This window comes from Trachypithecus francoisi, unplaced genomic scaffold (genome assembly GCF_009764315.1).
Source record: "Trachypithecus francoisi isolate TF-2019V2 unplaced genomic scaffold, Tfra_2.0 Lachesis_group10, whole genome shotgun sequence".
NCBI classification, from domain to species: Eukaryota; Metazoa; Chordata; class Mammalia; order Primates; family Cercopithecidae; genus Trachypithecus; species Trachypithecus francoisi.
This window is the reverse complement of record NW_022681455.1, coordinates 48706931-48723882: the sequence shown is the minus strand read 5'-3', so window position 1 is coordinate 48723882 and position 16952 is coordinate 48706931. Positions and strand designations below refer to the sequence as shown.

General features: G+C 38.9%; 1 protein-coding gene across 1 annotated transcript; it reads right to left on the bottom strand.

The window, feature by feature from the left end:
• Positions 1-1225: 1225 nt before the first annotated feature.
• LOC117087330 (calponin-2-like) lies at positions 1226-3238 on the bottom strand. Its single transcript, XM_033217403.1, has one exon. It carries the CDS (start codon positions 3216-3218, stop codon positions 2289-2291), a length of 930 nt encoding a protein of 309 aa, XP_033073294.1. The 5' UTR covers positions 3219-3238; the 3' UTR covers positions 1226-2288.
• Between the last annotated feature and the right edge of the window lie 13714 nt (positions 3239-16952).

The following is a 16952-nucleotide window of genomic DNA, read 5'->3' as shown; positions in this document are numbered from 1 at the left end:
TCTCTAGGAATCCAGGCTTAAGACATAAAAATAAATACTTAAAAACTGGAATGGAGACATTAGAGGCTTCACACTATAAGAAAAGATAGACCCTGCAGTTTAAATACGGGCAAATTTGCCCTCCATATTTTTATTACACATTGCATTGGAGATTCTGGTCTGTGGAAAAGGAAAGAAAAACAAATGAAAGACATCCATTTATACTGAAGATGTAAAGTTCTACTTATTTACAAATGACATAAACTTACATGTAGAAAATTTTACGCAATCTACATTTCTATAATAATTACTCCTTAAATTAATAAGCCCATTTAGAAAGGTCTCAGAATTAAAGATCAATACATAAAATCATTACATTTTTATGACCTAGCAATCAACAACATAAAATAATAAAGAATTTATTCAGTATTTAAAATACTTAATTATAAATTTAACAAATGAGAAATAAAACGTTATGTTGAAAATATTGAAGATCAAAATAAATAGAGGGTTAAAGCTTATAGATTTCATGACTGAGGTTTATTAAGATGTCAATTTGCTCTCAATACATATAGAGATAAAAAGCAATCTCTATCAACATTCCAACAGGCATATTCCCCCTATAAATTGACAGGTGTATTATAAATTTTATATGGAAAAGAAAAGACCTAGAATGACCAGCTGAAGATGAATGGTTGAAGATTTTAAACTCCCTGATTAAAAATTTTAATATAAAACATCTGTAATCAAAACAGTGTAAGAAGAATAGACATAATCAGTGGAAAAGTGTCTAGAAGTAAATCCTCATACCTGAGGTCAACTGATTTTCAACAAAAGAATCACAGTAATTCAGTTTAGATGGTATTTTTTTTTTTAATTTTTTAATTTTTGACAAATGGTACTGGGATAATTAAATATTCATACACACACACACAAAAAAACTTTACCTCACACAACCAAAAACATTATCTGAAATGTATTAGAAACCAAAATAAAAAAATATGAAAGCAAATGAAGCAGGCTTCTGTATTAAAAAAAAATTAGAAAACAAAAAAAAACTTATTTCAAGAAGGCATAAGAAAGGAAACCCTGAAGTTGTAAATGTTAATTTACATTTACAATAGAGAATATCTTAAAATGTTTGCCTTTTTTTTTTTTTTTCTTCTTCTTCTTCTTCCAAACAGAGGTTTTATTGCGTTTGGTCCACAATCGTATTTCACATTATCTCACGGAGCAGGGCCCCCGTGCAGTACTTGGAGGGGCGTGTGGCCAGGGGAAGATGGAGCAGTATAGCTTGTCGAGCCCAGAAAGGAGGAGGGTTGGGGGCTCCTTAAAACCTACTGAGGGGCCGGGCATGGTGACTCACACCTATAATCTCAGCACTTGAGGAGGCTGAGGCGGGTGGATCACATCTGAGGCCAGGAGTTCGAGACCAGCCTGGCCAACATGAAGAAACCCGTCTCCACTAAAATTACAAAAATTAGCCGGGTGTGGTGGAGCACCTGCAGTCCCAGCTACTCGGGAGGCTGAGGCTGAAGAATCGCTTGAGCCCGGGAGGTGGAGGTGCAGTGAGCCGAGATTGCGCTACTGCACTCTAGCCTGGGTGACAGCCACAACTAAAACAAAACCTACTAAGGCCAGAGTGGGTTGGGGTGGGTAGCATGGAGAGGGGATCAGGCTTAGCCCCAACAACTCAGAATTTCACTTCCCTGTACGGCCTTCACTTTCCCCACCTGGCCCCGGGGAGCAGGTCTGAGGGTCTGAGGTCTGTTGGTCCTGGGGAAATCCAGTCACTCGGGAGCCGGAGATATTTAGCATCATGGCAGGGCCCCCTTTCCCAGGTGACTGATTTCCCAGCACCTTCTCCACTGTCCCTGCCCCATTCCTCAGGAATAAAAAACAAAATGTATTTTTCTTTTGTGAATAATTCCTGAAACTTGCAGAGAAACCACAAACTGCTCAGCTGACAAAAGGGGGAAGAGGCGAGGCAACCAGAAACCTTTGGGAACCGGTTAGTCTCTTCTCCCCAGCACAGCCTGAACGTGCCAGCAGGGACCCTCGCCCTACACGCCCTACACGTATCGGGATATGGCCTTGACCTCCCTCCCCCACAGCCCAGTGGCTCAGCCCTGCAAAGGACCAAGGCAAAGGGGAAGAAAGCTCTGCTGCCTGATCCCACGCTGCCACTCACAGACCCTTGGTTGATTGGCAGCACTGAACCGGCTAAGAAAAAAAACAAAGATGAAAACACAGAAAAACCCAGAAACCCAGACGGGGAGACGATGTCGGAAGAGAGCGTGCTGGGAGCCTCAGTAGCTGGCCTCCTTCTGGTAGTAAGGGGGATATTCAGGGACCTCCCCCGGGTCCGGGCAGTCGCCAGCGCCTGAGGGAGCCCCATCGGCCACTGTGCCTTGCGGGCAATACTTGGGGTCATATATCTGTCGGCCCAGGCCGAAGACCTGGCCGCTCTGGTTGGCGCCCTGCGTGTAGCCCATCTGCAGGGACATGGAGGAGTTGCCACACTTGTCGGTTCCCAGCTTGGTGTCATAGATGTGCCGCCGCGTCCCTGGAGCCGTCATGCCCACCTGGCTCGCACACTTGTTTGTGCCCATCTGGAGGCTGATGGTCGAGTGGTCCATGGGGGGCAGGATATGGTTCTTGGGGTCATAGAGATGCCTCCTCGTGCCGTACGCGGTCATGCCCGACTGGCTGGCGCATTTGTTGGTGCCCATCTGCAGCCCGATGACACACTGGCCGGCCTTCATGGTGGCGTCGTCGAAATTCCGCTCCTGCTTCTCCGAGTACTTGAAGCCGATGTCCACCCCGCTGTGCAGCCCCTTAGTCTTGGCCTTCCCCGCCACGGCGAGAAGAGATACCTGCACCTGTGTCACGTTCCCACTCTCAAACAGGTCGTTGGCCTCGAACAGGTCCACGGGGTTCATGCCGTAGCTGACCATGGCCTTGATGAAGTTGGACAGGTTTTCTAGCTGGTGCCAGTTCTGCATGGAGCGGTTGATCTTGGGGACGGAGCCCGGCTGTAGCTTGTTCATGAGTGTGCATAAGATAGTTCCGTCCTTCAAGCCCCTTTGGAAGTCGGGGCCGATGGAGAGGCCGGTGAGTCCCTCCATCCAGGTGCGGAGCTCTGCCTCCTTCTGAGGGTCATATTTGGACAGGAGCCGGTTCTTGACCTCGGCCGACAGCCCGTACGAGGGGCCCTTGTTGAACTGCGTGGAGCTCATGGCTGGCTGGCGGGCGGCGGGACCTGTTTGCCTTTTTAAAAAGACTAAAATTAAATCCTACACAAATGCACTTAGATAAAGAGAAGTTACAAGTGAAGTATGCATAGAATTTGCATGTGCTAGTTAATATTTCATAATAAAAATTTACAAGAAAATATTTCACAGTAAAAAACAGAGAATAAAAAATATAATTTAATTGTTGTATAATGTGAACCACTCAAGTGAAAGATTAGAAGGATTATTTTCTTGTTGTTATTAGTTTATTTCGCTTGTTTGTTTTAGCAGGAACATATGACTCTGTTTTGAAATGCTCCAATATAAGACACTGCCATCTGAGAAGAGTTAAAGCTTGCTGAAAAAAGTATACAGTCTCAAGGGAGTAATACCACTCAGATTAATCTAAAATGTTTTTTCTTACATTAATATATTTCTATTTCAATCATAGAGACCATCTCATGAACATTTTTGAAATCAGTATATGAGCCATAGCAGTAAAGAAACATTTTTTAGCAGAAATTAATGAGTAGAAAGTATGAAAGGGAAAAATGAGAAAGTAGAAAAGATAAACAAGTTATAGCATAAATTAAGATCAATGATAAAGGCAAATGCATAAGTATCAAAGATATAGAGTTCAGAATTTTGCCAAGGGGACTAAAAAACAAAATATCATAAAAAGGCATCTGGCATCTGAAGATATGTCACACTACAGATGCACGTCATAAATGCAGAAAAATATTTTAAATTTTAAAATTAGATTTGACATTGGGATCTCTTCTGTTCTCTGTATGAGAAACAATTTCATAGGAATATTTAAACTATATTCAGCAGTATATATAAACTATATAAACTAAATTTACCAGAAGAGAGAAATAGAAGATTGGTTTTTTCTAGTTATTTTAGAAAACAATTTTCATAGTTTTGTCAGATAGTTAGCATTCCAATGATAATTTACGTAAATGAGTCAGATTTCTTCCTTGTTCCCAGATAGAGATAATACTTTAAACATAATAAAATATTGAGGTTTTTTTCAGAGTTGTCACTCAAGTACACTGTTGTTTTTTGTTTTTTTGTTTTTTTGTTTTTTTTTTAAGACAGTGTTTCGCTCTGTCGCCCAGACTGGAATGCAGTAGTGCTATCTCGGCTCACTGCAACCTCTACCTCCCGGGTTCAAGTGATTCTCCTGCTTCAGAGGTAACCTCCAGAAGTAACCTCCCTCTGGGGAGGCTGAGGTGAGCTGATCACGAGGTCAGGAGATGAAGACCATCCTGGCTAACATGGTGAATGCCTGTCTCTTCTAAAAATACAAAAAATTAGCAGGGCGTGGTAGTACATCCATCTGTAATCAAAGTATACTATTATACTAAGAGGTTGAAGTCTGCAAGTGGAATTTGTGCTATTGGTTATTTGGATGGTGAGTTATATATTCCATTCTTTGTCCAACATCCTTGCTTGTCTCACAATTGTACTGCCACATGTCCATACTGCTATCTCCATGTTTATATCACAGTCTTAAAACTGACTGTCTTAGTATGGACTGCCATTAACAAAATATCATGTATTGGATGGCTTAAATAATACATTTATTCTCTCACAGTTTTGGAGGCAGAGAAGTCCAAGATCAAGGTTCCAGCTGACTCATTTCATTCTGATTCCAGCTGACTCATTTCATTCTGAGAACCCTCTTCCTGGTTGGTAGGTGGCCAACTTCCTGTTAGGTCCTCACATGGTCTTTTCTCAGTAGGTGCAAGCCTCTTCTTATGAGGTCATTTTCCCTGAGACCATTATTCCCATCCTGAAAGCATCACCCTCATGAATTAATCTAATTTTAATTGCCTCTCAAAGGTGTCCTTTTTAAATACCATCATACTAGAGGTTAGGACTTAATTCAACATACAAATTTTGTGTGGACATAGATTTTCAGTCTATAACATTGTCTTATAATTTTAAAATAATAAAATATCACATTTGGGGAAGAAAGAAAGAGAAAGAAAGAAAGAAAGAAGGAAAGAAAGAAAGAAAGAAAGAAAGAAAGAAAGAAAGATTGAAGAAAGAATAAACAGAAAAAAAAAAAAAACATGGATTATGATTCTATAGGATTTCATGTTCCTCCAGCACTTCTTCCCCAAGATTGAAGCACTCATCACTACAGCTGCAGGAATGATGGTAGCTGATAGATTTTAGCTAAGTCTATTTCTGGTACTTGGACTTGGATAAAGAGAGCTATTTCACTCAAAGTTATAATTGGTAGATGCAGGGGGATAAAGCTTTGGTCCCATTTCTCCAATTTGGGATGACTTCAAAGAGTGACGTCGGTCATATATGCCTCATATGAACCTCATATAATCAACTGAGGTCTTTGTTTCAACTTTATCACAGTCCAGTTAACACTCTTCCCAGTCCTGCTTCCTTTACCTCCCTAAACACGTTGATCTCAAGAGCACTCCCTAATGAATTTCCTACTTGCAAATCTCTGAGTAAGACCCTGCTTCCTAAGAAACCTGGAATCAGAAATAGTTAAAGAAAGGTCTGAAAAGAGGAAATTCGAGCTGTGTCAACCACCAGCTCACCAGCAATGAGAGCCCTACCACTGGTGATAGTCCATAATGAAACATAAGGAAATATTAAAATTTTTCATTATGAATAGCCCATAGCAGATTGTCATGCTGCAACTTTATAGCTTCAGCTGGAGGTTAACTGGGGTGATAGATCGAATGGAAGAGAAGGAACTGACAAGCAGAATATTTTCAGCGTTTGATAAACATGATGAAACCTGTAATAACGAATGTGGAACTGGGACATTTGACATATTGAGAGATAAAATGGAAAGCCTGGAATTCTTAACAGCAAATAAAGGTAGAAGTCCTCTAGACAGCATTAAAAGGACTCTAATTTCCTTCAAGCAAAAGATAGAAAAATCTTGGGGTTTTTTGGGGATAGAAAATCTCAAGCTCATCACTTAATAGTAAAAGTAGCAGAGTTCTTGAGATATTTTAATTCTCAATCCAGAGTCCTGTGAGATGTGGAATCTGAGATATAAAACAATGACACCAACATCAGTGTAAGTTCTGGGGTTTGCAAAAGTTGCCCCATGTATCCCTCTCAAAGATGTGAATACCCCATTTACCTGAAAACAATATCAAGGCTTGTGACTCACAAGACAACACATCTCTCCTTCAGATTCACTGCACATTCCCTCTTGGCCAGCAGACCAGTAATTATGGTTAAGACCACAAAAGTCACCACATGATTTGTCCTCTGGGAGTTACTAGAGGACACTCGTTTACCAAAGCTCTACTGAGAAAGGAACTGGCATCATGGAGAAGTTCAGTGGTGGCTGTCCTTTGTAGGATAGGGCTTGTGGTAAGAGATGTTGTTACATAAATAGGATCTCTGATTGCAATGGATGTTATAGAATACTAAAAATAACAAAAGGAAGATGATAGTATTTACCCAAAGAAACAAGGTAGTTGCAGTTATTGTAATGACTAGCAAGATCAAAGAGTCAACTGTGGACTCACTCACAGAGAGCGATAGAAATCGTTAATAGAGCAGACATCTACAAAGGCAGATTAAATGGGTAGTCAACAGGAGTGTTGCTCAGTCTCTACATCCAAAAGAAATAACGTATGGGTAGTCAAGAAGCTGAGTACAGCCACTGCAGCAAAAAGACACAGTTCCTTACTCAGTTTCCAGATCTGATTTAGTTTCTAGATCTGGGAACCACTTACTGAAGAATAAGCAGGCTTCCTAGGAGGAATGCTCCTACAACATCACAGTAAATGTATTGATAGGGTAATGGTTCCTCAGTGTGCCCCCAAAGTTACATATGACCATTTACTTGGGTAACTACATACTAGGTAAAGGCTAATAAGCAGACTTTTTTTTTTTTTTAATTGAGACGAACTTTCGCTCTGTTGCCAGGGTAGAGTGCAATGGCGCAATCTCAGCTCACTGCAACCTCTGCCTCCCGGGTTCAAGCGATTCTCCTGCCTCAGCCTCCAGAGTAGCTGAGATTACAGCCTGACTAATTTTTGTATTTTTAGTAGAGATGGGGTTTCACCAAGTTGGCCAGGCTGGTCTCGAACTCCTGGCCTCAGGAGATCTGCCTGCCTCAGCCTCCCAAAGTGCTGTGATTACAGGCACAAGTCATCTTGCCCAACCATAAGCAAACATTTTTAAGACTTAGCAGAACAGAGCCAAGACATTTATAACCAGGGAGTCGTAACATCCTCATTAGTTCACTTCTTAAAATGGAGGCATAAGAGTACCTGTTGTCAATGTTCTCTTGTATTTAGTGGGTATAGTAGGTCAATAATTCCAGCTGGTGGTCATGTCCTATCTCCATAGGTATAACTGAATGGATTGACTTAGTAATTGAAAAAAAAAAAACTTCATATATATGTGTGTGTGTGTGTGTGTGTGTGTGTGTGTGTGTGCTTATGGTAAGGAATATTAGAGTGGGGAAAGACAAGTGAAAAATTCTGAAAATTTTTTCATCTCATCAAAGTATGAATAAACTATATTAAATGATATTAAATAAAAATGATACTACATTCTAGAAGTAATGATAAAAATCATTGACATTTCAGACCTAAAGCATATGATGGTAGTGTTTCCTATCTTATTCCCATTTAGATTATGAGTCTGGCCATAACAAAATTTAGTCAGAGACTGGAAAATGACAGTGGACCTCTACAAAGACACAGCTGTTATGGCTGGTGTGTTATCTTTGTTAAGGTAAGTCAGCATGGCTTTAGGTATATGATATTTGGCCATTGAGCTGGTGTATGTGTTCTTTTCTATACTTATCAGAAAAAGGAACAGAAAGATGGAAAATCAAATACATTTATAATCTTTCCCCAGTACCATGTTAATTTTCTTGCCCTCTGTTATATTATCTAAGGGGACCAGAAACATCTAGACTTGGACCATCTTAATTGAAACAGTATATTTAATAAATCACATTATTAGAACAAGGCAAGCACAAAATGATAAGTCTGTTGGAGGCTTTAGAGAGACACATATCCTCTAAATATACCTATACACTTTAGAGAGTAGGAGATAAAACATGAAGATACAAGAGTTTGCAATGAGGGAAGTTTTTAGGAGGTCAGTAGTCTTTGAAATGCTAAAGCACTCCCTCAAAATAAAGAATATATTGTTGAATTCCACACCTTCACCAAATAAGAAGGAAATGCAATCTTTGGTAAACTCATGCTAACCCATTAACTAGATAACTCAAGGGGTCTGCAGCAAAAAGCCTAAAGTACAAGTCGCCCTGCTTCTTGAGCCATATGTAACAGAAAATGAATTGCTGCTAAACTACTATCCCACTCAGAAATGACACTGAAAAGACTAGTGCAGGAAAATTCTCTGAAGGACAAAGCTTTGAGTAGGGTACCTGGTCATTTACTTTGTGTGACAATAAATGGATTGGCTGGTTGGTCAGGAGCTTTAAACATGTTGGAAGATCAGGAAAACAAGGCATTTTAGCTTCTTAGGACTGCCATAATAAATATTACCACAAAATCGGTGACTTAGAACAAGAGACATTTAATCTCTCACAGTTTGGGAGTCCAGAAGTATGAAATCAAAGTGTTGGCAGAACCACAATTCCCTGAAGGCTTTAGGGAGAATTTGTCCTTTGCCTCTTCCAGCATCTGGTGGATGTTAGAATTCCTTAAATTGTAGTCACCTATTTCAGTCTCTGCTTCTGTGGTCACGTTGTGTTGTACTTGTCTTCTTCTGTCTTCTCTGTGTATCTCTTAGAAGGACACATGTTATTGGATTTAGAGCCCACCCAGATACTCTAAAATGATATCCTCATGTCAAGATATTTAGTTACATATGCAAAGACTTTTTTCTTCAAATGTAACTTTCACAGGTTTTGGGGATTCAGAAGTGGACATGGTCAGTCCAATAGAAGGAGATATGGAGAAGAGGCATATAGACTGATCTATGAAAATGGATGCAAAATATGAAACTGTTTGTATTATACATATCAAGGTTCGCCTGTGTGCATTTAGTCCGTTAGAGACACTAAATAGCCAATTAGAGATAATGTCTTTTACAGGTGACATTTGTCAGTCTCTATCATTAGCCAGTCCAGGGCCGGCATGGAGGGCACGTGAACAGAATTGTCATGATAGCAGCAATGGATGTTATGCATGAGCCCATGGCATGGGTTCTCACTCATCAATGCAGATCTAGTTATTGCCATTGCCAAATATCCAACATATATTCAAGTCAAGCCCCCAATATAACACAGTCTCTAGAGGAAATAAATAAGGTACTTGGTGATAAGTTGACTATATTAGATCCCTTACATCCTGAAAGGGGCAGTAATTCTTTCTGACTGCCAGCCATCTATATTCCTGGTGTGATTTTGCCCTTCTTGCATGCAGAACCATAACCAGCATCACTCTCCAGTGTCATAAATTGCACTGGATCTGCTGACATGGGATATTATATAATTTTATGGAGACCAAGGAATCTACTTTATGGCAAGGGATATTTTGGGGCTGTCACAGGACTGTGGAATACACTAGTTCTATCATATACTATACTTCCCAGAGACTGCTAAACTTTCAACAGTGTGTTTAAGGCACTGTGGAAGCACCAGCTTGGAGATTGCTATCTGACACTGGGATCCTGTGGTAGGCACAATTTTATGACAGCCTCCAGGATCCTTGCTTTGTGTTATATGACTTGTGTAATTTGTTGGCCTGTGGATATGATGGCTTTTGTTCCCATGAACATGTTACCTTACACTGAAGAAAGGAAAGTTGTATATATAATTTAGTTTCCAAATCAATTGGCGTTAAATTAGGGAGACTATCCAGGTGGGATTGACTATCACCCACACTCAGCAAATCTGAGTCTAGAGGTCAGAAACAGTCAGAGATTCAAAGCATGTGAAGGACTCAATGTGCCATTACTGGCTTTAAGATAGAGAGGGCCACAAGGCAAGGAATGTAGGTCAGCTTTAGGAGTCGAGAGTGGCTTCTAAATAGGGGCAACAAGGAAACAGAAACTCAGTTCTACAGTTCCAAGGAAATCAATTCTGCCAACAGCAAGAGTCAGCTTGAACCCGATCTTTTCCCTACAGCCTCTAGATGAGAACTTCTCCTGACCAACATCTGAATTTTAGCTTTGTGATACCCTGATCATAGAACACAGCCACATTGTGCCAGTCTTCTAGTCTACAAAACCATGAGCTAACAAATAGATGATGGTTTAAGCTGCTGTGATTGTGGTAATTTATTATGTAGTAATATAAAACTAACACAGATTTTGGAACTTGCAAATAAGTGACTCCTTAACACATAGCTAAAATGAAGGAGTGGTTTTGGAATCAAGAAGTGAGTAAAAGTTGGAATATGTGAAAGAAAAAGTCTAGAACGCCTTGAACACATTGTTGGGGTAATATAGACATGGATGGCTACCTTGGCGAGCTAAGAAGGAAGTCAATAACATGTTATCACACAGGAGAAAGGAAGATTTTTCATATGTAGTCACTGAAAGCTTAGCAGAAGTTGTCCTACAGTTGTGGAAAGCAAAATGTATGGGCAATTAATTTGGATATAAAGGTGAGTGGACCTCCCCACTCCCTACCAAGTAAAGTGTTTATGGTAAGCACCGATTTATTCTTGCTGCTTAGAGCAAAATGCAAGAGAAGAAAGATAAATGAAAGGAAGAAGTTACAATCAAAGATCACAAGGTCAGGAGATCAAGATCATCATGGCCAACATGTGAAACCCATTCTGTACTAAAAATACAAAATATAAGATGGGCATGGTGGAACATGCCTGTAATCCTAACTAGTCAGGAAGCTGAGACAGGAGAATCACTTGAAACAAGGAGTCGGAGGTTGCAGTGAGCCGAGATCGTATCATTGCACTCTAGCCTGGCAACAGAGTGAGACTTTGTCTCAAAAAAAATTAAAAAAAAAAAAAGTAACTTGGATAATTTTAGCCTATTCACATGACGAAAGGTGCTAAGATGAGAGCACTTAAGACAAGGTGGCATAGAGAAAAGGCTGAGAGTGCGGTGGTATAACCTCAGACCAAAACCTCAGAATACTCAAAAGGTCAGAAAACCCTGTCATACAACTGACTGTTTCCATAGATTAAGGAAATGCTTAGAGGACAACTAGGATTAGATTTCATAGATTAAGGAAATGTTTAGAGGACTGCTAGGATTAGATTCCATAGATTAAGGAAATGCTTAGAGGACTACAAGGAAGCTTAGAGACTGTGCCTCAGTCAGATCAACGGGAGCCAAAAATAGAGGAGGGATTAACTCAAAAAGATTTGCGGGTATGACTATTGTGCAATGGAGTGAAACCACGTACAATTCATGCGAGATCACAGGTTCTTGGGAAAACTATATCAGCAGAAATACGAAATACTGCCAGTTCATACCGCAAGAGCCAGAGAGTGGCAACAAGCAGGCTGATAAAACTACTTTGCTAGAAACATGTGCTACATTTTATAAAAAGAAAGAATGATTCTAAGGGTAGAAGAAATAGCCCAGAGGGTGGAGCTGAGAGCCCAGAGGGCCACAGAAAATTACTCGCAGATCTTGAAATATAATTTTTAAAAATCCAGTATTTTCTCAACTTGATTTCAGGAATATTTTGACCAGCTAGTCATTTGTGCTTCCCATTTCTCTTTTTGAACCAGAATGTCTAAAACTGATATCCTATGCCTGCCCTACTACTGAATATTGGGACTTTGGGGAGCAGATAATTTGTCTCCTAGTTTCACAAGTCCAAAATTGTAGAAAAATTTTTCTCCAGCAGCTGTAGTTAATGGATTATACCCAGGAGTCTCTTCCAAAACTGACATAGATGATATGGATAAGATTTGGGATGTTGAGCTGATGCTGACATCCTTGACAACTTTAGGAGAGGGTGAATGTATTTTGCTTTTGGAAGGGACATGAATCCTTGGGGCCAGAGGGTGAATTATGGTAGGCTGAATTCTATGATAGCCCCAAAGAAATTCTGTCCCTTTAGTGTATAGATCCTGCAAAATTCTTAGTTCTGTGAATATGATGAATTTTATACTTGTGGTTACATTATGTTGTTTGGCTCTGGCGGGACTGATGGAAACTAGTTCTAGTTCTTAATTTCTTCTTCTGTTGTAGTACATCAGTTCTCTGATACCACAGTCAGTCCAAATTGACTGGCTGCTATTGTGGTGATCTAAGTATTCTTCTGGTTACTCTAGTCTATGGCAATTGTGTATCCCAGGAAACTGTTTGTATTACAGTTGCGTTTGCTTCAATTCATGCAAGATTCTACCTTCTGTCTTTATGTCTTTTCATATAAGCCTAGAAAAGAAGCAAAGGGTCTGAAATTAAAAGGGTGAATTATTCCTTTCTGACTGTAACAATCTTGTCTTTAGACAGTTTAAGGTATATGAAATACTAACAATATGCCTCTAAGTATATTTCCCTTCCTTGACAGGGGCAGAGCCCAGATTACTAGAGGTGAGGAGATGCAGATGTGACTCATAAGAAGAATCCATAGTTTTTTATTCAGAAGGCATTCCGTGTCATTCCTGCTGAAGATGGATTTTTTCTTGATTCTCATGCGCTGTCTGGCGGCAATGATTTCAGCTTCTGTTCTTGTTCAGTTTATGCTTTTAGGGGCCTAACAGACCTTCATCTTCAGTGAAATTAGAATGTATACTTTCCTGCTCCTTGAGAGAAAGTAACTTTTAAAAATAAAGAGTCAAGCTTGATGTGTTACTCTCTCCACCTTCTTTCCTCGAAAGAATATTTTGAGAAAGGGCAGCTAAAGCCAAGTTCATTGAGCTAAGAATGGTTGACTACAGAATGCTGTGATACGAAAAATATCCTTGGAGCGTGGATTATATTTAGGCAGGATATTTGTTGTTAACAGGGTTGTAAAGAACAACCCTAAAAAGGACATTGTGAACACTGTTACACAATATATCCACGTAACAAACCTGCATGTGTACCCCCTGAATCTAAAATAAGGTAAAATAAAGAAGAAGAAGAGAATGAAAGAGAAGGAAAAGGAAAAGAGGAAGTTACCATGGGAAACATTGTAGGAAAGGTGATGATTAAAAGGACCTCAGTTGTCTCTATTTGGAGAAGTGTGTCCCTGTGAAATGAGATAGCAGTTGCTCCAATCTCCTCTCTCAGTACCCATTGCTTTCCTTCATTACCTCTAGCCACTTATGTCCTGAAGGATAGCAAGACCCCTCCTCAAGACCCCTCCTCCCTTATAGGATGCATTATCTAACCATCAGTGAACTAAGGGCAGCTTTAATTTGAGAAGTATATTCATTTGAGAAAGTGTACATGGAACAAACATGAACATTAACTCCTACCTCTTGCTTGGTTCAGAGCTTATGTTGCATGGGTATGAATTAACAATTACCTCTCTGATTTTTTCTTTGTCTAAAATAAACACACACACATACACACACACACACACACACACACACACACACACACACACATCCCAATACAGGGTCTCACAGTTTAACAACGAGAAAACTAGCTAAGGATAAAAATATATCATTTAAAATATCAAATTCTAGGTTAGAGTTCGTTCTCGTAGCTCTCTGTAAACAGAAAGGATTGACAACCAATATTGTCTTACATAAGTAATAATTCAACTCACCACCACTTCTTCTGAGAAGGCAGAAGAAGCCATAGTCAGATATTTTTCTGAAGAATTTTTTATTTTCATAATATATTAATGTTAAATGTATTTTTGGGTCTTTATTTTGTATCAGACTATTTATGCCAATTACAAAGTCCAATGAGAGTATTTTTGTGTTATTCATGTACATGACTATACAAGTATCAACAAAACCTTTGACAGAGTAAAAAGCACCATTAAAAGTTTTCTTTTAATGCCCAGTGAAATTCAGATGCATTACATTTATAGTGTTAGATGTCTAACCTGAAAACTCGGTAACCCTTTTAAATAAAAAAAAAAATGAAATTACAAAGAGAAGCAGTTTTAAAATTATACCAGAATATATATATTACTACATTAAGAAAAACAGTCAGTTTCATGTAGAAGCAAATAAAACCTATGTACTTAAAATGTAGAAAAAAAAATTACTGCCCTTTTAATTACTGAAAGGAAATTTCTCAAAAGAATAAAAATGTGGAATTTAGTAAAATAGATGGGAGAATGCTGAACAGAGTAGGAAGGCCATTTTAGCCAGTTTGAGAAGGTTTTGGCAATGATCATGACACGAATATGCAAGAAAAGACTAGGTTGGTGTGTATTTGGGGGGGTGAATCACAGAGGAAGGATAGAAGGGACTCACCACACAAAGACAGTAGCCTGTATTTTTGTGAAAATTTGTGAACCAGAAGGCAAGACCTCTGCCCTCAGGGCTCTTAAAATCTTTTTGAAACACAAGACCCCTATGTAGAAAACATAAATATGTAATTTCAAAGCTTAACACAGCATGTATAATTTGGAAAATTTTTGTGACTAACTCAACTTTCCATTTTTTTCCTTATTTCATGCGTCTCAGTACTTATATGCAGTTTATATTAACTTTAAATAGATAATATAGATTCTTGTGTACATTTATTCACTTCCTTAACTCAATGACAAGGGCCAGATAAGACAAGGAAATTCCTATGAAAACACACACACACAAACGACACTGAATTTGAGACATGAAGATAACAATAAATTTGAAATCAGAAGCATACACACAAAAGGCGTGCACACAAACCAGTTTGATCATGAGAAATGAATAAAAGGAGAAATAAAAATGAAAACATTTAAGGATGTAGACGGGGTGCACTCAAGTCAGCTGAAAGCATGTTTGCCAAATATCACTTTGTAGATATTCACACATATAATGACACCAAAAACAAATCTGTTTATGATTCCTCTAAAGTTTGAAAACATTTGTTTCAAGTGTCCCAGTTACTCCAGCACCCAATAACCTGAAGTTTGCTAAAATATAACTTAATGCTGCTGAAGTTTTTAGTGTTTAAATGAGGGTATCATCCACTGAAATAAATATCACTCCCACATAATTATTAATTTCTTTAAAGAAGAGCTGATACGATAAGATATGTTACAAGTGTCAGACAAGCCTAACCCTTAATGTGTTAAGATAAAAGACCTTTATAGAAAAAAAGGTAAATTGAAATGGCTGTGAAAAGATGTCTATCTTTTAAAAGGAAACACCTTATAAAATACCACTCATTGTACAAACATCCTCATTTTATAAGACCAATTATTACGGAAAGAGATTACAATAAATTACCGGTTTCAAGCAGGGACAATGTGTTTAAAATTTTTAAATTTTAGGGCTGGGCGTGGTGGCTCATGCCTGTAATCCCAGAATTTTGGGAGGCCAAGGTTAGCAGATAACGAGGTCTGGAGATCAAGACCATCCTCGCTAATGCGGCGAAATCCCGTCTCTACTAAAAATACAAAAAATTAGCTGGTGTGGTGTCGAGCACCTGTAGTCCCAGCTACTCGGGAAGCTGAGTCAGGAGAATGGTGTGAACCTGGGAGGTGGAGCTTGCAATGAGTGGAGATTGCGCCGCCGCACTCCAGCCTGGGTGACAGAGTGAGACTTCACCTCAAAAACAAAACAAAACAAAACAAAAAACAACAAACAAACAAACAAAAAACGTGGTTAGGACTGGATTATGTATTGAACAATAAACTAAAAAAAAAAGCTTTAAAAAACCTCTTGTTTAACAAAATAAATTATCATCATAACTGCAATATTTCAGAATGGGAGAACCAGTGAGAACAAGTATTGATTTAGGGCAGGAGGAAGAGTTTTAATTTTTCTGACAAAACTATGTGGAGGTACAAAAGAACAACAATCACTATTTGACTCTGATAGCTAGAATATACTAGTTACCTTTGCCAAAAACTATATATGAAGGTTTTATCAATTTTACTAAGGCCTATTTTAATATTTTGATATTTATATGGTTTTTTTTGAAGTTTTATATCATCTTCGGTAGTTGTTGAGCTACATACCCCAGGAAGGTATGTGTCCAAGTCCTAACCGCTCAGTACACCACTGTCTGTGCTACTGTTTTTACTTAGAAGTAGGATTTTTGCAGATGTAATAAAGTTAAGATGAGGTCATACTGTGTTAAAGTGGGCCATAAATACATTGACTTATATCTTTATAAGAAATAAACAGTAGTCAAATAGGAAGAGATGAAGCCAAATTATCTCTGCAGATGGCATGATTGTATATTTAGAAAACCCCATAGTCTCAGCCCAAAAACTCCTTAAGCTGATAAACAAAGTCTCAGCAAAGTCTCAGGATACAAAATCAATGTGAAAATTCACAAACATTCCTATACACCAATAATAGACAACCAGAGAGCCAAATCATGAGTGAACTCCCATTCACAATTGCTACAAAGAGAATAAAATATCTAGGAATCCAATTTACCAGGAATGTGAATAGGAAGGACCTCTTCCATAAGAACTACAAACAACTGCTCAAGGAAATAAGAGAGGACACAAACAAATAGAACATTCCATGCTCATGGATATGAAGAATCAATATTGTGAAAATGGCTATACTGTCCAAGGTAATTTACAGATTGAATGCTATTCCCATCAAGCTACCACTGACTTTCTTCACAGAATTAGAAAAAATATTTTAGGCTAAATGTGGCATCTCATGCCTGTAATCTTAGTACTTTGGGAGGTCAAGGCGGGTGGATCACGAGGTCAGG

Excerpts from the sequence above, each read along its gene's own strand:
- LOC117087330 (XM_033217403.1), bottom strand. The coding sequence starts at position 3,218 with ATGAGCTCCACGCAGTTCAACAAGGGCCCCTCGTACGGGCTGTCGGCC.